At 36.1% G+C, this 23887-nt stretch overlaps 3 protein-coding genes across 8 annotated transcripts in view; 2 read left to right on the top strand and 1 right to left on the bottom strand.

Annotated features, from left to right (window-relative positions):
* Positions 1 to 375: 375 nt before the first annotated feature.
* Positions 376 to 2865, top strand: higd2a (HIG1 hypoxia inducible domain family, member 2A). The gene is made up of 2 exons (XM_055178166.2): positions 376 to 619; positions 2166 to 2865. Exons 1-2 carry the CDS (start codon positions 442 to 444, stop codon positions 2330 to 2332), a joined length of 345 nt encoding a protein of 114 aa, XP_055034141.1. The 5' UTR covers positions 376 to 441; the 3' UTR covers positions 2333 to 2865.
* Positions 2866 to 3850: 985 nt separating this feature from the next.
* cltb (clathrin, light chain B) lies at positions 3851 to 10485 on the bottom strand. Of its 2 annotated transcripts, XM_055178163.2 has the most exons (6): positions 10092 to 10485; positions 8756 to 8805; positions 8516 to 8633; positions 7361 to 7472; positions 5837 to 5890; positions 3851 to 4271 (listed from the first exon to the last, which is right to left on the bottom strand). In XM_055178163.2, exons 1-6 carry the CDS (start codon positions 10273 to 10275, stop codon positions 4100 to 4102), a joined length of 690 nt encoding a protein of 229 aa, XP_055034138.1. In that variant the 5' UTR covers positions 10276 to 10485; the 3' UTR covers positions 3851 to 4099. The 2 variants fall into 2 exon arrangements, with proteins under 2 accessions (XP_055034138.1, XP_055034139.1); XM_055178164.2 differs by lacking the exon at positions 5837 to 5890 and having other exon boundaries at positions 10092 to 10481.
* Positions 10486 to 11757: 1272 nt separating this feature from the next.
* The window catches only part of pdlim7 (PDZ and LIM domain 7), a 56240-nt gene continuing 44110 nt past the window's right edge, over positions 11758 to 23887 (top strand). For 3 of the 5 annotated variants that reach the window (XM_055177869.2, XM_055177870.2, XM_073854494.1), the window contains exons 1-2: positions 11758 to 11916; positions 15360 to 15458. In XM_055177869.2, coding sequence (XP_055033844.2) covers positions 11896 to 11916; positions 15360 to 15458 — 120 coding nt within the window. In that variant the 5' untranslated portion in view covers positions 11758 to 11895. Of the gene's footprint in view, positions 11917 to 13139; positions 13326 to 15359; positions 15459 to 23887 lie in introns of those variants that run through there. The other 2 variants (XM_055177871.2, XM_073854493.1) reach the window with 2 other exon arrangements.

The raw sequence follows: 23887 nt of genomic DNA on the forward strand, positions 1-23887 counted from the left end.
TAAATACATTTTACTTATACATTTATACTTTCTAAGTTAATAACAATGACTAACAAATATAGAGTTTGACAGACAAAATCTAAGGTTTATGCTGTATGTCTTTTTAATAAAAAAAAAATAATAATAATAACAGGATAAGAAATAAATAAGAACTTAACAAATAAAAGATATTAGGATTGGTCGACTTCATGCGCACCAAAAAAAAACAGCAGGCGGATGACGTCAAAGTACCGCGAGAGTGATTCGAGAAATCATACGTAGAAGTCTAATTTCGACTCGCTCTCGCGGTAAGTTAACGTCATCCGCCTGTCAGTTCTAGCGGCGCCCAATGTAGTCGAACAAGCTTATGCAAAAATGGCGCGAGTCACGTGATTTCAGCTGGCGGAAATGGCCATTGCTTTCTGTTTATTTCAACATCCTGATAAGAAAAGTTCTTGAAGTATGGCAGCTGCAACGACCCCGGTTGGCCAAGATCAACCGACAAAAACTGCTCCTATCGTGTTTGATGTATCCCAGCCTCCGGTCATCGAGGGATTTAACCCGCTGCCCAGGGCAAAGGAAGAAAGCTTTAAAGACAAATTCACCAGAAAGACTAAAGAGAATCCATTCGTCCCTATAGGTGAGTTACAAAAAACAATCACACATGCAAACTGCAGAACAACACAGAAACACGTAACTTATATAAAATACATTGTTTGCATTATTAAACGCTGTTAAAGATATGTGTAAATGCGGTTGTTTAAGGGTTGGTGTCCTTGTTATGTCATAGTGATTATGCATACAAGCTGGCGTCAATCATCCTGTGATAGCATTAATGTTGTTTCTGGCATAGGGTTATATTCAGAATTACATTACAGCGTATAAACGTGAAACAAATATTTAACTAATAGAAATACCAATATTTTGCACTACTTAAAGGTCAAAGTTTGACAAATGTGTTTTACACACACACACACACACACACACACACACACACACACACACACACACACACACACACACACACACACACACACACACAAACAATCTCTAAGACAATTTTACTTATTAGAATAAATAAAAATATAACCATTTAAAAAGCAGAAAAATAACTTTGTACACTCACCTAAAGGATTATTAGGAACACCTGTTCAATTTCTCATTAATGCAATTATCTAATCAACCAATCACATGGCAGTTGCTTCAATGCATTTAGGGGTGTGGTCCTGGTCAAGACAATCTCCTGAACCCCAAACTGAATGTCTGAATGGGAAAGAAAGGTGATTTAAGCAATTTTGAGCGTGGCATGGTTGTTGGTGCCAGACGGGCCGGTCTGAGTATTTCACAATCTGCTCAGTTACTGGGATTTTCACGCACAACAATTTCTAGGGTTTACAAAGAATGGAGTTAAAAGGGAAAAACATCCAGTATGCGGCAGTCCTGTGGGCGAAAATGCCTTGTTGATGCTAGAGGTCAGAGGAGAATGGGCCGACTGATTCAAGCTGATAGAAGAGCAACTTTGACTGAAACAACCACTCGTTACAACCGAGGTATGCAGCAAAGCATTTGTGAAGCCACAACACGCACAACCTTGAGGCGAATGGGCTACAACAGCAGAAGACCCCACCGGGTACCACTTATCTCCACTACAAATAGGAAAAATAGGCTACAATTTGCACAAGCTCACCAAAATTGGACAGTTAAAGACTGAAAAAATGTTGCCTGGTCTGATGAGTCTCGATTTCTGTTGAGACATTCAGATAGTAGAGTCAGAATTTGGCGTAAACAGAATGATAACATGGATCCATCATGCCTTGTTACCACTGTGCATGCTGCTGGTGTAATGGTGTGGGGGATGTTTTCTTGGCACACTTTATGCCCCTTAGTGCCAATTTGGCAGCATTTAAATGCCACGGCCTACCTGAGCATTGTTTCTGACCATGTCCATTGCCTTTTTGTTGAATCAATGCCACGTAGAATTAAGGCAGTTCTTAGGGCGAAAGCGGGTCCAACACAGTATTAGTATGGTGTTCCTAATAATCCTTTAGGTGAGTGTATAATCACCCATATGCTACTGGGACAGTATTATTAAAATCTGGTGTCAACTGTATGATGAATGCTACAAACATATGTTGTAATTTTTTAGTTTAACTATATAATCGTTTATGAACACTCTCCATCCTTAGGTTGCTTAGGAACAGCAGGAGCATTGATCTACGGCCTCAGTGCCTTCAGACGTGGCAAGACTCGGCAGTCCCAGCTGCTAATGAGAGCCCGTATCTTCGCCCAAGGCTTCACCGTCGTTGCCATCATAGTGGGTGTGGCTGCCACAGCACTGAAGCCCAAACCGTAGAAAGAAACGACCACAGGAAACATCAGACCATGTTTAATAACACTGATAAATGCCTTATGTAGTCGATGGGTGAAATGTCAGCGAGGAATTAACAAAATCTTTGCAATGGTATTGGTATGTTTTTTGTTTTCTTTAAAGAGAAAGGCGTAGTGCAAGAACAAATAATAATCCATCAGGTTGCAGGCGGGACTATATGATCTTGTCTGCTACTACACTTACAGATTTATACTCAATATATCCTTTAATAAGTGTCCTGTCTCGGTGCAAGACTTAAGTTAGCTATAGTCACTTTTTGTAGTTATTTGGTATGACAGGCAAAGTGGTTCATTTTCATTTTGATGTGTGAACATTGTTTTAAATGTTACGTTGTGTCTTATCTCAATTGTGTTTATGTACATTTAAGAGCACTATTTAAGATCCAGTGTAATTGGATGTCAGTGTTGACAATCCTTAATATTAAAGGTGTCCAATTGTAAAAAATCTTTTAGTATTTGTTTGCAAGATGTCACAATAAACGTTAAAGGAATTCAAAAGGTTTTATTGAATTATCAGTACTGCATGGTCCATGCACTTTTATTTAAAATAAGGCTATGCTTGGAAATCCAACCATTTGAAATTTTAAGAGTTATATTCACATAGTCAAACATAAACAGATGGTTTATTTGGCCTTCACTTGTCAACACATTCAAATAAACGTAAAAGTTTTAAAGGCAACTAAATAAAATGCTCGGTGGAAATCACATTAACATTTTTAGACATGTCATATAACAAGCATGACTAGAAATTCAACATCTGGACCAAATTTGATTAAAAACCTATAATTTAACCACCAATAGCAATAGTGTTTAATGAAAAGGATCACAACCTGCACTTGTTATATGTGCTACCCTTATTTCAAGCTCCATCATGAAGTCCAGACATTACATTTCACATTCAAAAAAAAAAAAAAAAAATCTAGGCACGGTATTCATTGCTGTAGACTTATGCCACGTTAACATTACACTTTATTAAAAATGTGGTTTGAATTTGGTATTATTTGTCCCTTATGTATAGAGTTAAACTACACAAACTGCTAAGAATAAGTAGTAAAAATGTTTAATGAAGACTTGCTATATTGTGCTGACTTATATTGGTCATATTCAGACATGAAATCAAGCAGTACATTCATAACTTAATGAATAATGAAAAGTGATGTTTCATATTTACATAAGCAAGCTTATGAATGTAACTTAATCCCTTTTGACAGTTTGCAGAAACACACAAAAGCAGATAATACCAAACCTGGATACAGATTATTACATTTTATGTGAAGGGTGAAAATAAAATACTTCATAAAGTGAGAGAGAAAACTAACCTGTGTCCACATTAAGATTGTAACAAAATATCTCAGGAACCAAAGAAATAATGCCGTCTAAACATCAAGTCAATTGTAAAAGTTTTAAAACAATCAAAAATAATTCAAACATTTTAGTAAAACCATTGACCATTTTGCATTAGGATTGATGTAAAAAAAATCTATTTTTTTTTAAATAAATGGAGGCACACTTTAATATTTTGTGTATAAAATTCTAAATATGTGGAATAGCCAAACTAAATACTCTTGACGCCATGAAACATCAAGGTACATAAATATGATGGTTAAATACACTAAATTGTACGCATCATATGACTTCTCCCCCCAAAACTTTAATTTGTTAGATGTTCTGCTTCATTCAAATAAAGTGCAAGAGGGAAAGAAAGAAAGCCAGTGAGGGACAACAAGATATTTTAGCGAACCAGAGGCGTTTGTTTTAGAGAAATGAGCACAGAGCGCATCCGTGACACGTCTTTGGTTTGGCGGCTGGTTTTGGGGTTGAAGTCACAAAGACGGGCCACTTTTTCCCATTCTGTGCCGGGACTGTCGTCGTCACACTCCTTCAGAAAAGCATCTTCTGACGCCCTACAGAGATGGGTTACAATCATGAGAACCAAAACCTCACAGACGTTGGTTATTGCATGGCTATGGGAATCATCAGATGTCTACAGCATATGGGCCCTTTTTAATTAGTATAAAAGTATCTGTCATCTAAAATCAGTCATACATAAACAGCGCTAAATATGGGAAGACTTTGTGATCTGATCACATTTGAAAATACATGCACTAAGGCCCATGGATGTGAATGACTATATAGTGAGAATGCAATTTAATGTATAACATTAAACAACTTTGTTGTTGTGGCTTAAATTGACTAAAATAAATAAAAATGATGTGCACATCCTGGACATGCACATTCTGGACAAATCTAGACAGATAAAGGTAAAATATAAAACATACAAAATTAAATGAATGCCCTTGCATGTAAACAAGAACAAATATGGCATTTTTGTTTATGGGTGATTATATAATTATAGGTACATTTGGTGTCTGAAGTCATTATTTTTCAAAAAGTTATATTTTCTATTGTTTTATTAAAGGTGCCGTAGAATGTAAAACTGTATTTACTGTAGGCATATACGAATAATAAGAGCTCTGTACATGGTAATGACTTCCTCCTTATGTAAACCTCGTGCATGCAAAAGACCGCTGGAAAACAGACCAATCTCAACATAACACTAACCGTGATGGCACAGTCGTGATGTACGCCCCAACATTAAATTACACATTAAATTAATTACAATGTCGCTACAATACTAAAAACAAAGTTGTGACTGCCGAGTTAGCGTTATATGCTAGTTAATGCTATATGCTAGCGTTTAGGCTGAAGTTCTCCTATTGACGTTATGCTTGCGTTTTGCAGGTCCATACTGAAAAAAACCCACAAACTTACCACTCAGAAACATCCATTAACAATCTCCCAAAAAATTATTCTTCCTCAAATGCTGTATCTCTGATAAAAGCTTAAACATAAGGTCTGTTTGCACACACACAGAGCTACTGAATGAGCTACTCTGAGAAACAGCCAATCAGAGCTCAACATTATTATTCAAGACCCTTCCAAATAAGGTAATAATAGACCATTTCATTCTAAAGGCAAATAAGTAGGCATGTAAAACTGATTCTGGATCATTTTTGCACATAATAAATTACATAACTTCTATGTAGATATCAGAGAACAATGTAACATTGTATTAATGCATTTTCGGCACCTTGAACTTGGTACTCATTGTCATGAATCACAGGCCATGACAATATATTTTTTTCTGCCAAAAGTGTCTCATATAGCTGAAAATCATAATTTTACTGTTGTCTGAATTAGTCAGTGTCAATTATTTTACCAAAATAGAGTAACAGTGTTTATAAGACACTTTTTACAAAAAATATATTGATATGGCCTGTACCGTCTTGTTTTTCTTGATCCATGACAATGAGTACCAAATTATTAAAATAAGAAAAATTATAACCATTTGAAAAAGCTAAAAAAAAATAATGACTTTGGACACCAAATTTACTAGCAATTATATAATCCCCAGCATGTGATTTAAACAAGAGTACATTTTGTTAGTTTAGGGACATGGTTAACATACACCAAGCCTATGTCATCAGAGTTGTTCTGTTTGTAGAAAGCTTTATCAGCGATCCTAGTGCACAATCAGGCAGGACAGCAGAGGAAAAAAGAGAATAACAAAAATAGGAGTGGAAAGGAAGTGCAAAAGAGACAAGAGATAAGAGTCAGTCTTTCTTACACAAGCTACACATGCAAGAATGTGTTAAGATACATTAAGTCTTATTTTATAACACCAAGATGACTATGAAATAAATCAGTGTTAGAATATTTACCCTTACTTAGTTAATCAATTAAACAGTTTAACATCAGAAAACTAGACTTAACTTTAAAGTGGTATGGCTAAATGCAACAGTTACCATGCTACTGATTGATACCCACATAATCTATGAAACTACCATGGTACATATCATTAAACCCTTGTACTTTCTACTAGTAAATTCTAATCTGTAGATTTCTCCTAGTTAACAATGATTATTTGAAATTACATTTTTGACTCTCACTTTTCCATATGGTAAAACATACAACTGTTAAGAGAGTATAAAGGCTTATTGAACTATTAATGATTTAAGCGTTTACACTGTGGCAAATAAATCAGGTACTGTGCGAGATATTTGCCAGAGTGTAAGTTTATGCATTAGTACTTAAAGGGACAGTTCACACAAAAATGAAAATTCTGTCATCATTTAGTCACCATTATGTTGTGACAAACCTGTACAAATGTCCCTGTTCCGATTAACACAAGAGAAGATATTTTGAGGAATCCCCGCAACCAAACCGATCAGAGGCCCCATTGACTTCCATAGTAGAAAGAAACAATACTATGGAAGTGAATGGGGCTCATGATCGGCTTAGATACAAACATTTCTCAAAACATCCTCTCCTGTTCATCAAAACAAAGAAATCCACACCGGTTTGTAACAACATAATGGTGTGACCAAATGACAGAATTTCCATTTTTGAGTAAATCCTTTAAACAGTAAGATACAATGCTGCCCTACAAAGCCAAAGCGCAGTAACTACGCATTTGGTCAAAATTGAGTTAAAGGAATAGTCTTTGTGAGATCTATTGTGTCTTGTGACAAAGTCTCCTGGTTCAATTTTGACGCATTTCAAAGAAACGTTGTGTGCCAAAACTGCAGTAACATGTTTGACTGGCTGCTGCAAAAAACTTTAAGGGCATTTTTCTCGGTTTCAGTGTTTGCGTAGTTACTGCACTTAGCCTTTGTAGGGCAGAATGAATTACAACAATTGACTATGATGTTTAATCTTTAAAGACCCCATGAAATGTTTTCATAAGAACAGTTTCAATTTCATTGTTGACATATTTTCTGTTGAAACTTTTTATTCCAGAGAGGATTGTTTTGGACAAAATATTTGGATTTGATGGGGTCTTTAATCCAGTTTAATATTATTAATAACAACTGCATGAAGTGATATATAGGCATTTAAACAACGGGGCTGTTAAATGCTTTATTCTGATTGGTTGAGAAACGTGGTAATGCGGCATGACAGGAATACGTTAAAGATGTTAACATGAAAATACCTGTTGTTGGCTTTATTTTTCTCCATCTGTTCATTCTGATGTACATGCCAATCCTCTAGTTCCTTCCGGGCTTTTTCTCTCCACAAAGCTTCAGCTGCTTTTGATGCTGAATCTAAAGAGACAAATTTTATGTTATTGTATTAAAACACACTAAACTGTTACAGAATTAAAATATATAAATATAAAGATTAATCCTACACAAAACTTTACATCAAAATTGAGCAATAAACAGATAACATTTTTAGTTTTTAGATATGTCAGTGCACATTGTTTTCAGTTAAAGGGCCCATATTATGCCATTTTTACAAGATGTAATATAAGTCTCATTTGTGTCCAGAATGAAGTCTCAGCTCAAAATACCCCAGAGATCATTTATTATATCATGTCCAAAATGCCCCTATTTGGGTGGGAGCAAAAACACACTGGTTTGTGTTGTGTGCCTTTAAATGCAAATGAGCAACTACTCTTTTCTCCCTTATGAGTGATGTTTTGGTTAAAATAGATGCGATTTTGCAAAGAAGCACAAAAAAACAGACAGCATCCAACTCACTGAAGGCAGAAACTATGGTAATACAAGACTGTCAGTCATGGGCGGGGCTTTGGCAGTGTGACATCACATTGCTAAGAAAATCAAAACAGCATGTCTAATGAGGCTGCTTTGGTTTGATGTGGATTAAAAAAAGGTGTTTGTTTTACACATTGCCAACAAACATTTACGTCTAAACACCTTGTAAAAGTGGATTTTGTATAGTAAGTGCCCTTTAAGGCAGCTCAAACATGCATTTTAGTTCAGGACTAGGCTTCGGCCTTGTCTGCAAACCAGGCCATGAAGTATGCTACAGTATATCAGGGTTATCTTTTCACACAACGTTCATTGTACATTATGTAATGTGGGTTTTGTAGGAAACAACACTACAATTTAAAACAGCTTGAATAGTAAAACCTAAGGTACACTACAGTTTTTTATGTGCGTTTCTTTAGGTGTAAGTCCTTCTGAAATGGAAAACAAACTTAATCTAAACACAAACAACAATTTAAAGGGGAAAGTTTAACACGTGTGTATATTACAATAACATGCAAAACAGCCTTCATTGACAGCTTTGTCAGTCTAGCAAGTTTACGTTATTTATAACTATACAGGAAATAATATATTACCTAATTCTTCCAGCCGATCTCTTTGTTCCTCCCTCCATTTGCGCAAGCTTTCTGGTTCTTGCCTCTGAATGTCAGCTTGGGCAATGGCCGAGTAGCTGTCAGTTGTGCCGTTGGCGTCCTAAAGTAAATGGTTATGTAATGTCAACAATGTTATTGTGCTGGTGAACAGCTGGCAGTTGAGTTATATAATATATAAATACACAAGAACTATAACAGAACATTTAATATGAAACCATTTACCTGAAACATATCTCCGTTGACGGACGAGGCTTGTGTTTCTCCAAAATCACCTGCGCCCAAACAAGAGAAACGGCTTTTAGGTTTAAGTGCAACAGTCATTCAAACATTTCAGGTCTTACCGGATTGAGGCAAACCAGTGGGGATGCATGAAAACCTTTGTCTTTCTCGACATTTCTAGATCTAGTCAGCAGGTGGGCTGGTGTGTATGCAACAAAGGTTTAGTTTAACATTCAGCAACCTTGATTGTCTCGACTTTATCAGTTATCTAATTTGCTTACTGACGGATTTTGATAGTATTAACATTCGGCCAGTGACTTCTTTTTCGAGGGCGCACGATGCGAAGCTCATCACAATATTTAGCCCGTCATGTGTGTGACACATATTTTGACATGATGAGCAACACGCATGACACTCTGAACACATATTTTGAATTTGCGCCTCTTGGAAGAGAAGTCACCGGCCGCCGCCGAGTATAAAGTTTAAAATAATCTCAAATCCAGCATTAAAGCAATGTCGTGTCACTAAACTGTTATAAGTTTAAAAGGAAAATCTTGTGATTTGTTGCTTAGTTGACTTTTTTCGTTTTTGTTACAGTAAATGATTGTATTAATGTGTCATATTCCATTTTTTCGTCGTTTTACCTTAGTTATACAATATTCATATACCATGGTAAATATGTGGTACTGGGATCCTAATACTTTTGGAAAATTACAATGAATTATATATAGTATGTGTAAAAATGTTTACACCACAGTTTTACTAAAAATATCATGGTTAAACATTTTTATTATTTTATTATTGTAGTGAAACCATAACAAAACTGTGTTCTTTACACTTTTACTATGTAACCATATGTAAACAATAGTTACTGTAGTAAAAATAGTGTATTTTCAAAAGGGATGCTACTTTAGCACACGTCTAAACCTATAATGTAACCACAGATATATCTCAAAAATTACCATGGTACTATATCTTAACCCGCCCACGTAAAAAATACCGTAGTATACTATACTGTATTTGTTAATGTAGGCTATAAGCTAAGGATTCTGTATAGTACTATGTAGCAAACTTAAATGTCTACTATGATATAGTTTACAAAAACTATAGTATCTAGCAATTTTAGTGCAGTTTACTAAAGTAAGGCTACTACAGCATCTGTGCTATATCTAAAAATACCATGGTAAACATTTAAGTAAATAACTGTGTAACTTATTCCTTTTTCATGTAGGCTTACTTTAAACATTTTTCTTATCATCCATTCGCGTATTCTTTCATTTTAACACTTTATAAGTACTCTGATTAAACAAAAGCCAACAGGCCATTGTGACTCACGCACCTCCGAAAGACGTGTACGTGTTCGCGGGCAGAGGTTCGCCGTCATCCAGCGCACCGAACCCGGCGTCGTCGTTCTCAATCACCGCGATCTCATTCTGCTGCTGGGCGAGAAACGCCGCGGCCGGATCCTCCTCAACATGAACTCCGTTGTTGGAGACGGAAAAGCCGAAGTCGTCGTCAGCCATGTTTAACAAAGTATCAACTGCTTCCGTAAAACCCTGTTTTGTTCCGCAAACGTGTTGGGATAGTTTTTAAAGGAAAACTAAACTTACGTGAGCTCTATTTAATAATATGTAGAAAGCTTTTGGAGTTGTGAAGTAAACCGGATATGTTTGACTTTTTATTGCAGCAGGCTGGATATGAGTTTAATGACGCATAGTTCTTAATGGGAGTGCTGGGAAAATTCATTATCGTCCACAGACAGTTGTTTGTTACCTTATGTCTCCATCTACTGGACAAACCAGGAGGGTAAAGCAGGTTTTAACCACAGCCACAAATGTTAAAACTTTCATTTTTTATGAGTGTATCCTCGTTTCCTTAAAATTAATTATTCTGTTAGGGAAGTTTTACTTGCATAAAGCCTAAATGCTCTCGATAAAACTCTCCTTTAATTTTTTTGTAAAGATATAAAAATCTTCAAGTCTCTTAACAAATGTTAAAAATAAAACGGGATGAAAACCTCTCTTTTACTGGAAAAAAATCTTGGATAGGTTATAATGGTCTAGATCTTGTAGATTTGGGAATGGAAATGTATTATTATTATTATTATTATTTTTTATTTATTTTTTTATTATTTTTTAGTGCTGGGCAAAGATTAATCGCATACAAAATAAAAGTTTTTTTCCTCCCATAAAATATGAATGTGCTGTGTGTAATAATTATTATGTATATATAAATACACAAGCATTCATGTATGTACCAATAAGAAACATTATATTATGTTTATATATATATTTATATTTTATATATTATATATAAATATTTTTTTTAAATAATAAAAGCCTTTATTTTGTATGCGATTAATCGCGATTACTTTTCCCAGAACTATTTCCTTTTCTCCTTCTGTCATATATAAGGTCTGTTATCTGTCTCCCCTTATTATTTTATGTTATGTTATGATGTATGTTTTTTTGTGGGTGTGTGTGTAATATTCAACCAAAATTGCTAAAAAAAAACACTCGTTTCCTTTCCTCGCGTACTAGCCCCGCCCTTGGGATGCGAGGACGGGAAAACCGAAGGAAATTAAAGTTCACATAGGGGGACACTCATGAACATGTTGAACATGAAAAATATGAAAAACATTCAAATAAAGTTAAATACATACTTAAGTTATATAATACATACATTAACCACTAAAAAGTTCTGTAAAATGAATGTGGAATTGTGTCAAATCTTAAACATCAGTTTTAAATGTAACGTTGCTTTCTGACATTTGTGTCTTTGTTTCTTTTTGCACAATTGTGCTATAATTGTTTTCAAAAAGCACAGATAATAACAAACCACTAAAAACCAAACTATTTCATAACTAACAAACTGTATTTACAAAACAATCGAGTGCTGCTTCACCCGTATAGTAATCCACACCCACTGTATTTATATACACATTAGAGTTTACTGTATGTCTGGACACGGGGGCGCGCCTGCCGCCGGGCCCGTGCGTCTGTCCCCACGTGACGCGTGACGTATCATCGCTGTCCTACTAAAAGAAAATCCAACAGGGAAAACCTGCGCGCGACCTGACGCCCGAGTCCAGAGAGTTGTGAAGTTTGCTTGATAACTGTTAATCAGAGGCTATCATCGCTGCCATGTCTGGAGACCAGAAGAAGGTAAATGCATTACTTTAAAATTATCTTCAGGTTTTACCGACAACGAACTGTACGTTATTAACTAGTGAATCGCGTTACTAAGTTACAGAGACTGATAGGAAACGTGCGTGTGGCTTTACAGTAATGCAGAAGTTTATAAAGTTGTGATGCTTGTGGGCAAAACTTGTAAGTTATAGCTGTTACTTTCTGGCTTTAAAGTATCAATGTGTTGTATTTTAGTTGGGCATTTAGCAAATAATATTTTATTATACCTGGTTATTGTACATTTCCATTCATACAGTGCCAACTGTGCAATACATTATACATTTACGTGAGAGTATGTATTTTTATGTAAACCTTTTTTATTTTGTAAAAAATGTTCTTTAAGTATTTATATATTAGACTTTATGATAGCAGGGCTATATCAAAGTTTATGCATAGTTTTGTATAGTTGTCATCAGGTTTCATTGAGAAAAATAGTAGGTGTCATATAGGTGATTATTTAGTTGGATTGTGAAATTGTAACACGCATGAATATAAAAACCTTGCCATTGTCAGGTTTCCAAAGTACAGTTTTTATTGTAGTCACACAGTAATGTGAGGTATTTGTACAAAGCATTTCTGTTTTTCAGACTATTTTGTTAAGCAGAAAATATTTTTGTTTAATTGAGACACAAGACATGCTTACGGTAGCATTATGAATATTAAAAGTAAAATGTTTTAAATCACCAGGGATCAAATATAATCAAAGGTAGTCAGAGAAAAATTGTGAAGAGACATTTCAAGGTGTATAATTTCCTATGAATTACAGTTGAACAAAGATCAATTTGTATTGAATGCAACTTTACCAGCTTTGGGCGCTGTGGTTTAATGCTATTTGTGCAATGCAAGAACTTTGCAGAATGTATTATGATCTCTTGGTTGCAGTATTACCACAGGGCAAAGCAGTTTTGTTGTGCTCTCAAATTGCTGTCACATAAAGATGGGTATACGCTACCGTGTTAAAGCCTGAAACATATGTTAAGCACACCGAGAGGAACAGTCTTTTGGCTTCCCACCTATCCGACCTGCTTTCCGATGTCTTTTCCTGACTATTTATTGGTTTAAATGTTACACTAGGGCCAGAGAATGTGAGGAAGTAGATGTCTTCTCTTCGTGAACTCCCTGCCTCGCTCTCTCCCCCTCTCTGTGACTCGTGGGTGTTGGGCTGAAATAGTTTGGTGTAGTTTTACATTCCTTATATAGCCTGTGGAGCTGGAGAGACGTGGAGCGAACCCGTGTCACAGAGCAGGAGGGGAGGGAGTTGACTTTTGCTAGGAGTGAGAAAGCCAGGTTGTCTCACAGTGCCAGACTGTCCTCTTGGTTTTTTGGAGGTTTAGGTGACAAGTTTGGCCCGTGGCATAAGGTACGTGTGCACCACCCTGTGACAGGTACACTTACGGTTGTATATGATGTGCCTTTTATGAGTTAGATGTGTCATGATTTTATGGCTCAGATTGGCTCTTTAAATGGCTTTAAAATGTAATGTCATTACAGTTACCGACCTGTGATGTAATTGGCACAGTGTTGCATTGGCGCATTGTGCCTGAGATGATTTTAGTTTATTTTATATTAATAAAAATGTTATTTGTGGGGAAATTGCTCAGCGTATCCTAAAAGGAGAAGTTGAAGTGGGCTATGTATGAAAGTTTGTGGTTTCTGTCCCTCTATCTGCTTACTTAAAATTGTTGATTTGTTAAAGGGATGGCTTCCCCAAAAATCATAATTTACCCTCGTGTTGTTCTAGACTTTTATGGGTTTCTTTGTTGTGTTGAAAACAAAAGAAGATATTTTGATGAGTGATGGTAAGCGGGTGATTCTCACGAAAACTTGGTTTTAAAAATGTCAAGCATGAAAATGTAAAAATTGCTTAAATTTACTTTTTTCCCACCAGACATTGAAAACAAAGTCTGGAGTAAATGGGAACATTAATTTAAAAACTTTTACTTATCATTTAACACTTTTTGTAACATAATTTAAAAAATTAGTCCTAAAAAATCTCATTACCGCAACAGTCAGAAAACATCAACACTGACATATTTTCAAAATGACATGACAAACCTGAAAGAACATAATTTGGAGATTCTGCATATGCATTTAAAACCAAAGTATTATGCTTCTATTAATTAAATTAACATTTAATAAGCATCTGTTGCGGTAATGATAATCAAAATGTCGTGTACGCATTCTGACAAGACAATATTTCAAATTAACTGTAAAAAAATGATCTTACCTGGTAGCCATCTTGAAGTAACTGGTCCATGTGCTTGGTCACTCAAAATCAAACTTTATTAAAATTCTGTATGTGTGCTTAAACTGTTCTCAAAAAGTGTTGCGGAGGATGAGAACATCAGGCATGGACACATCATTTTCCTAATTTTTCTTCATTATTATTATACATGAATATTCAGTAAATATTTTTTCTGTCATCTAAAGTAGTCTAGCAAAACATCCATTTATTTTTTTTCTGAATATTTTTGTGTTAATTTGATTAAATTACAACATAACGCATGTTCAAACACAGCCGGACACATTGCGGTAATGAGAATTTCAGCAGAAAATAAGATAAAATTTCCAATTATAAATTCTTATGTTGAAATCACACATTGTGCAAGGTAGAAGACAGTATTGTGTTAATTCTGATGCTTTTTAATGTTACTATATTACACATTTTAAAGCTAAAATCATTAGTGCCGTGGTGTTTCAATGGTTTTGTGAGAATCACCCATGCACACCGTTGATGATACTCATTGACTTCTATAGTAGGAAAAACAAATACTATGGGAGTCAATGGGTACCATCAAATGTGTGTCTTTTTTTGTATTCAACACAATAAGAAACTTATACAGGTTTACCACAACACAAGTGTTAGTAAATGACAGAATTTAAATTTTTGGGTGAACTATTCCTTAAGAAAATTAACCATGGTTACTAGTTAAACATAATGGTAATCAATATGCAGATAAACTTGGTTAATTTTGGTAAGGAGTGTGTATCACTGGCCAATAACGTTCACCACGCAGTGAAAATATAGCTGCTTATTTTTAGTCCCTACCTGTTTAAGAATTTAAATAAAGTAGCTTCTCGAATTTCTCTGAACTTCACTTTGTAATGGCTTTGATATTGTCCGTCTCCATACATTTACACAGTATTTTTTTACCAGTTGTATTGAGTAATCTCAATGTTAAACGCTGATAAAGCAGTCTTTTGTTCAGCTGTTCCATGCCAATTATACAGATAGTTAGGTTTTATTTGCAGACGACACTAATGTGAGATGTCAACAGCATTACGAATGAGGTTCATATATTTGGACATAAAACACTTCTGCCTTGAACACAGAGCTTCTTCTATTATTATTAATATTAATATTATTATTTTGCAATTGATAAATGGGAAACAATAACCTCCTATCTTTGTCTCATAAGGCCATGAATATATATAGTGTAACACTCAATGGACCTGCACCCTGGGGTTTTCGACTTCAGGGAGGCAAAGACTTCAACATGCCCCTGACTGTGTCCAGGGTAAGTATCCATCTGGTTTCATTTTACTATCATGATGTAACCACAGCTAACCATCTTTGGTGTACAGTTCGAGCTGTTTATCATGTATGCGTCTCATGCTCTTGTAAACATTGCAGTACGATACACGAACAAGGCATTTCAAAGCGATCACTCATTCAGGGTGTCGAATGGGCGTAATGAGGTTTTCACAAATTCTGTGTCAGTTCACTGTCCCGCCCCAGTGAGCATATAGACATCAAATATGACCTCAAAAGGAAACGCAATATAGTTAATGAGAACATTGTGCTCGGTCCTTCGAGATCTATTTCAACACTTGCATACTTTCAGAAACATGTCACCGCTTGATTTCGAACACAGAAAGAAAATGCATCTTCAGATATCCATTCACACGTTTCCTCACAAGGATGTGCTGTGCTTTGTTTACTTGCAGCATATGTGGTGTTCACTCTATAAGGTCATCGAATCTTGCCTTAATGGCACTTCCAATGGACCATATTGAACAGATCAGGTCCAGGCACGGAGTTTCCATTCCTTATATGAGCAGTGATGTTTGTGGTTTACACAATGCTTCAGATCTGGTCGCTGTTCCCAACCTAGACCTGACAGGTTATTTTGTAGTTGTATAAAACTATCGAGGCTATAGTTGGGGTTGAGGATATGTGTGTAAGTTTCCAAATCACTGTAAAGTTTATTTGCGGAAAGGAATAAGCAATGTTTTCAAAACATTACTGAAATACTGACCAGATAGATACAGGAACAGCCAATGGTGTAAGAAAACTTCTGCTTTTTCTTCATCCGTGTATTTGAGGTGTGGGCGCTATATTGAATTTTGGTCATTTAAAGGTATTTTTTCTATAGGTCGACCGATTTTACCGATAACCAAGTTGGTCCCTACTTACTGATAACCGATTAATTGACCGGTAGTTTTTAAAGTGGATACTAGATAAAATACAAACATAAGACTTAAAGGCAAGACAAGACAAGTTTATTTGTATAGCTCATTTCATACACAGAGGTCATTCAAAGTGCTTTAAATAGAAACGAAGATAGACCGATATATCGGGCCGATTTTTGCGAGTTTTATGTGTATCAGCATCGGGCAATACGTGGCTGTTGTGTTCGCTGGAACGCGTAAGCGATTGCAGTTCATGTGACTAAAAACAACCAACCTTTCCATGACAACATCAAAAGCTCTGCCTAACAGTTAATCATAGCTTTTATTTCTCATATATATATATATATATATATATATATATATATATATATATATATATATATAAAATAATACAAATATAAATTGAGACTTGTTGCATTTGACATCACCGTGTCATTTTTATGATGTTAATTGAGTGAGCAAAAGCAGTATCGGCTCCAAATATCGGCTCAAGAAAATCGGCAGCCTGTATCGGTCATCAGCTAAGGCTGATGAAACAAAAATCGGTATCGGCACTAAAAAAAAAAAAATCCATATCGGTCCATCTCTAGAAAGGAGAAAACTATTTATAAGAGAAAAAAATAAATGAGAATTAAATAATAACAATTAAAAGAAAATAAATGTGATTTTAATAAAAACTGATTAAAATGTGTGAAAAAGAATAAAACAGGAATAAAGTGTATTACAAAAGTAATTAAAATGTGCTAAATGAAATAAATGTATAAATAAAAAATATATTAATTACATTTATAAATATTGAAGTAAATACTTCTGTGTAATACTCCCACTGGTAAAACTGAAATGACATAAATGTCTATTATATGTGTAGTCTTGTATTTTATTTGCTTCGGTTTAACACTTAATGATTATCTAATCAAAATAACAAAAGATGTAATGCAGTGATGATATTAAAGAACTGAATTTAGATTTTGATTAGTTGGATGTTAAATAAAGCCGACAGCTGCATAGTTCGCTTTCTCTCGTTATTAACCTAAAACAGTGGAAAAAAGTAACCAGCTGGATATAAACTAATGCAAATTGATGGTAATAATCATGACATTAAATATTTGGGTTGGATTTATCTGTGTATTTTTGTTTGAGGTAAAAACAATCAGCATGGATTTTTTGCCGATAGCCGATTGTTCCACCAATGAACTATAGGTGCCGATTAATCAGCCAAACCGATTAATCGGTCTACTTCTAATCGTATAAAACAATACCGTCTATTGCAACAAAGCTCAGACGCTCAGGAGCTCTTTCCAAACAGCTCGCATGTTGTGCCGCTGTATATTTTTTAAACATGGAGGAAAACACTGTCGTCTTAATTTTATTTTCATCATACACTGTTTAAATAAAGATGAATGTGAACTCTCACATGAGGCTTTGACTTGCGTGTTAGATATTTATCGTATACCACTATCAATCCCAAAATTACAGAGATGTGAGTTTCAGTCATAGCTTATTTTACTCTTTGTGAAAATATGCGTTTAATTTAATTCCAGGAATGTAGTGGGCTTTAGTTTTTTCATTGGTCAACCTTGTAAATGTCAAGGAAATTACTGCAGCTAGCCTTAAAGGGATAGTTCACCCAGAAATTAAAATGTTGTCATCATTTACTCGCCATCATGTTGTTACAAACCTGTATTTCTTTGTTCTGATGAACACAAAGGAAGATAATTTGAGCAGTGTTTGTAACAAGTGTTTTTGAGCACCATTGACTTCCATAGTATTCATCTTACCATGTAAGTCAGTGGTGCTGCTGTTTCCTGCTTCATTTCAAATATCTTCCTTTGTGTTCAGCCTGAGTTTATACAGGTTTGTAACATGAGGATGAGTAAATTATGATTTATTTTTGGGCGAACTGTCCCTTTAAGAGCAAACTAATGTTACTAGTTTATATCACATCAGACATATTTAGATGCTTCTAGACTAACCTTTGCGATGTTATCACTTGCTTTGTCTGACAGGATAGTGTAACCTGGAGCAGCGTGCATCTGTTTTGTTCTCAGACGTCTGTCAGCATTGATGAGCTGTACCTAAATACTCCCTTACATGTCTGCTTGAGCCAAAATGGTGACTTCACCTGTCAACGTGAGAGGCATTCGTAAAGCCTCCTGCTGCTAGCAGATGTTATGCAATATCAGGATCGTGTCTGTGCGTGCCATACTTAACCCGATTTAGCTTTGTTTAAAGATCGGTGCGGGGTCTTGAGTTTATGAAGAATGATTTCATCTACAGGTCTGAACAGATACTGGCATCTTCACACCAGATGACTATCTTTGTTTGCTTTTTTGTTTTTGAAGAAATCTTCTGGAATTACATCAGTGTGCCTGCTCACAAAAAAAGCTTAAACCAGTTTGAACGGGTCTGAAATGGTCTCAGATGTGGTCTATATAGTTGCCCAAGCTGGCTAATCGGGTTGTTTAGGTACTTGGGGGGCCGTTTACACAACAATGATTTCAATCGTAAACGGGAAAGTTTTGGCTGTTCGTTTACACAGCGTCAGCTTTTGGGGTCCTGAAAATGCAAACTTTTAAAAACGGCTTTCATCCGGCGAGTTTTTGATAAGATGCTGTGTAAACAACATAAATGCAAATCTGTGATGGTGACATCATGTGCTTGTGTTAGTTCTAAAGCTTTCTGGTCAGCTAGTATAAGATGTGTTTTTTCCCACCAGTAGTTGTTTTTAGGAAATGGAAAATGGCTACAAAAAGCCACCCAGATGTGTCATATATTATGTATATGTCAACGGCCCTGTTTGTAACAGCTGTAACATTGCTCTTATTGTAACCAACTTAATCATCGTCACATGACTCACATTTTACCGTACCATGCCTTAGGTATGAGGTGTTTTCTTTGGTTGTTTAACCTTACACATCCTCACTTGTTGACTGACGTGAAAATGAACTTTCAAAAGAGATGTTACAGACAGATGACTTCCTATGTTTGGGTTGACATCAATGAGTCATCAGGCTGACAGAAGGTGACTTATTAGCCATGTTTGTTGTGTTGTCTGAGATTAAGCTCAGCTGTTAAAAGTGAATTGTTAGCCTTATATGGAGGATGTTGATTCATTCATGTTGACTGAGGTTACGCCCATTCACAGCGCATAACTCCATTGTTCTTTAGCGCGGGTCATGGTAATGAAGATACAGTATGCACAGTCCCTCAGGTATAAAAGTGAAATGTAGGGAAAACTAGTGGTTTCTTTTCCTTTTAAGGAAAATGTTTAAGTGAGGCCTTGCAGACGGCTAGGATGAATGAGGCTTTCTGTTCAAACAGGAATATGAAGAAGTGGAATATGGGGACCTGTTTGTAGAAATCTTTATGAATCTCTTGGAAGGCGAAATGTTTACATTTACTCATACTTGAGGTTAGTGATTTTAAGAAATCCCTACATGTAACTCATCTCTATTTTCTAGTAGCTCGACTGGGCCATTAAAGCCAAAGTCCTGGGTTTGAACCTTAGGTAAAAACATGAATACAAACCTAATAATGCACTGTAACTGTGCATTTACACCAGATGTGAATGAAGCGAATAAATCACGCATAGTTGGGCGCTTGAACATTTTGAGTTAACTCGCTTCATTCGTGCGTGAAAATTGCATTATTCGCAAATGAATTTCAATTTTCTCAATTTTGGGGCTTTAGCTAGCTTGTAATCTTAATATGTATATATTTTTATAGCTCAAATTGAGTAAAAAGCATTTTCTGACCTCCTTACTTTCTTCCAAGCAAATTTTAATTAAATTTATTTTGTTTCTATAAAAGTACGAAGATGTGTTGTGCAGCTCCTGGTGATACAGCAATGATGATTTTGTCCTCCATTTTTGATTTTTATTTTTGCCTTCACTCACTACGTCATAATCGTGTCACAACAAGAGCTCCTGATTGGTTAACGCAGCGCAAATATCTGACAAAGTTCAAATTTTTCTACTTGCGCGATTTTGCGAAATTCTGCATCAAACGCCGCCTGACACTTTCAATTCGCGCCACTTCATTCATGTGAATCGCGCTATTCATGCCACAGGATGTCTATCATGTCTTTGCATTGACTTAACATGTAAATCATTTGCGCTTAACACTTCAGTCGCATCTGATGTGAACGCACCATAAGTCCCTTGGGAGAAAAGCATTTAATGTCTTTTTAGCATGAACCCATTAGTGCACTATTGTACAAAATTCAATAGAAGAGTGAAGAATAGTGCTGCCTTCAAAATATTGATACAACAATACATCGCCATGAACTCATGACGATGCGCACATCGATACAGCACTTTCGGTAACAATTCTGATGCCTTTTTTTAAAATTGCGTGACGGATCATAGTTGATCAATACGGAAGGACCCACAAAGTACATTTAAGAATAAAAGTTAAAAAGTAAAAACAAAACAGTTTTTTTTAAATAAAGAAAAATAAAGAATGAGGGAAAAATGTCACAAAATCAATCTTATGATGGCAACAGTCAAAGTCTTTTAGTGTTTCAATGCTGGCAAAGGTTTTCTGTCAATCCATTTTCCAAATACAAAATATTTCAGAACCCACGATTTGCATCTGATAGTAGTCACAACGTTTTCTGTCTCTTTCGCTGTGTTTTCACTGCTACAAGTTGTTGTTGCTGCATTGCATTCACTTGCTGATGCTAGCACACAAAAATGCACGATTTGGGGGAAATTCGTAGATGGATGTTACGTCAAGGAATAAGGATGCGGAGTGTGCCAAAATTAAGATACCTTATATCGATATTTTATGTGTGGCATTGATGCATCATACCGTGGAAATTTAATTGATGCATCGATCCATATCGATGTATTGTTACTCCCCTACTTTGTGTGTCCGTCTTTTTCTTGCTCACATGAATGAGACGGACGCAATGAAATAAATGGCAAAAACACAACTGTTACAAAACGGCTTATTTAATGTACAATAAACGGATAATAATGTCACTAAATCATAAACAAAAAATGGCCTTGTATCGTGACACGCATCACACCGTGGCACTGTATCGTGATACGTATCGTATTATGAAATGGTTGGTGATAAACAGCCCTAGTGCAGACGTCTATTAATTTGGGATTTACTACTATTAGTTAATAGTATTTAAAAGTGGACAAGCCTTCATTTTCCCCCAAATATTTTCTTTACACTTCTTCATTACTCCAATCCATTGGTATTCATTCCCTTCATTGGCATATTTCTTTAGCATTCCTGGGATTTTTAACACTGCTTTGCTATTCCTGGCAACAGGAGAGCCCTTTGTCTACTTTTGGACCCACTATCCATTAATATCTCCAGTCATCATTTCCCAAACCAGATGACAGGGTTACCGGACCTCATAGGAATACTTTCCAGATGAAATCAGAGAATGTGAAACCGGCGTAAGACGGTCTCGTGTCTGCTTGTACTAGCTGTGAAATCAATGCCGATTGCAATATGCAAATATTACGATTTCAGTTTGCTTGAATTGGAAGTCCATCTGGTTTTCATTAGCGAGCAACAAGCAAAAATGAAGCTTAACCGGAATTAGGGAATTGTTCATGATGTCATCTTTTGAAGGGTTTTTCTTTTGTGCTGTGTTGTTCAGGCTCTGGCAGGCTAACCTGGTTTATTTACTTACTGAAGTCGTTTTAACCTTTACTGCTTATCGTATATCGCAAGTGATCACACATCGCTTTTTCATTTTTAGTAATCCAATCCATGAGTAATTCAACAAAAATTATCCTTTTGGAGCTTGAGAGCTTTGCATGTCCCACCAAACGCCGAATACATGTTTGTAATGGTTTTGAAGTATGAATAAGATCGATTTTTGTGTGACCTGTCCTTTTTTACAAACTAAAAGGAAATGCGTTTGACGTGCTTTCTTAAGTTGCCATCTAAGTTGGTCATTGAGTCATTTAAGTTTTTTACACTTATTTGCTTTTGTAGAACTAGTCTCAGTAGCTGTTTCAGTAGACCTTTGAAGGCCACTTGGTTTAAAGCTCGACTCCTACATTCAAGATATTTATGGCTCGGTCGTATCAGCTGACGCAATTGCAAAGAGGCCCGGAGTCTTACGGCCCCCAAAAGGAAATGGAAAGTGAAATGTGGCAAGGATTTTAACAACCAGTACAAGGGTGGTCTTTAGGGTCAACACATAAACTTTTAGCAGCATCAAGGTCGAAACGACCTCTGGCTGTCTAGGGAAGAAAACTGTAGAAAATGCAGCTCGGTTGACCGGTATACGCATGTATTCAATGAGCTTATTCATATTAAAAGAAGATGTATTCTTTAAAAGCTCCAAATAAAGTTCTGGTTTCTTACTCTTACGTATACCACCGGGCATGCAATATGGCTGACGGCCTTTTCATTTTGAGCCGTTTAGGTGAACGTGCAGTCCCGGCATTTTGAAGTCCGAGGGTTTAAAGTTTCTCTACGCTTTCCCCTTTGACTTGCAAAAGATCTTAGCACAGCACTTTACTGCCACCGCACTAAAATCAAGGAACAGCTGAGCTCCAAGATTGAGGCAGGAACACAGGTGGCCACGTCCATCAGCTTCATCTGCATGCTCTACTGTACACAACACCGCTCGTTTCGCACCCCGTCCACGATCTCCTTGTTTCGTTTTTTCTGCCTTTTGTATCTAAACCCTGTCTCTCATCTGTTGCTCCATGTGTTTGCATTTAAGAACCCTCTTGGTCTGGCTTCAGTTTCTCTGTTCCTGTACCTCTGCCAGAGTGCCGAACCTGAGGGAGTCCTTTGTTGTTCAGACCCGGCCATTTCCTCATGATGTCGTGATGATGTCACAATAGCTCCAATGTTTCATAAATTTTGCATGGTCTCACAACAGGCTGCTGAGGGCCCGACGGTTGTTATTCATAAAGACTTGCATGCCCGAGGACAATAACTTCTGTTTTCGTGTTGCAGTGCTGTCCTACTATTGTATTGTTGGGGCCGTTGACATGAACAACAGGTGGCTGAGACAGAAAAAAACTGGTTAAATTTGGAAAATAGAGGTAGAAACTAAAATATCCATCACAAATATTAATAGATACATTTGTTTATTCCTTTAGAGATTGTTATTAGTGGCGCTAAAGGATGGTGATGATTATAATAATAATAAAAATAATAATAATAACTATGACTTATACTTGTTGCAAATCAAATAATCATTATTCGATATCGACTCATTTGCGTTTGTGCTACCAACATGAATACCTAAAAAATAGGGATGCACGATATATTGGCTGACATATCGTTATCGGTCGATAACTGCTTATTTTTAATATTATCGGTTATCGGTCTGATCGCAAAATTAGGCCGATAAATGAAAGCCGATAAATGATGGATTATTTTGGTTTGTTGAACCACTTCACTTGCTCATTGCTGGCCATGTGGAGTTTTGATTGGTGCTTTCTGTGACATAGCACGAAGATGACACGTGTTGCGGGCTTAAGAAGAGTATGCTAGTCTAGCACAAAGACAAGATGTCAATGGTCTGGGAGTTTTTCATTGTGAA

This window comes from Misgurnus anguillicaudatus, chromosome 16 (assembly GCF_027580225.2).
Source record: "Misgurnus anguillicaudatus chromosome 16, ASM2758022v2, whole genome shotgun sequence".
Taxonomy (NCBI): Eukaryota; Metazoa; Chordata; class Actinopteri; order Cypriniformes; family Cobitidae; genus Misgurnus; species Misgurnus anguillicaudatus.

Coding starts and splice junctions, on each gene's coding strand:
- higd2a (XM_055178166.2), top strand. CDS start 442: ATGGCAGCTGCAACGACCCCGGTTGGCCAAGATCAACCGACAAAAACT. Junction 620..2,165: donor GAATCCATTCGTCCCTATAG/GTGAGTTACAAA, acceptor CTCCATCCTTAG/GTTGCTTAGGAACAGCAGGA.
- cltb (XM_055178163.2), bottom strand. CDS start 10,275: ATGGCTGACGACGACTTCGGCTTTTCCGTCTCCAACAACGGAGTTCAT. Junction 8,634..8,755: donor TCAACGGAGATATGTTTCAG/GTAAATGGTTTC, acceptor CATTTACTTTAG/GACGCCAACGGCACAACTGA. Junction 5,891..7,360: donor AAAAATAAAGCCAACAACAG/GTATTTTCATGT, acceptor ATTGTGCACTAG/GATCGCTGATAAAGCTTTCT.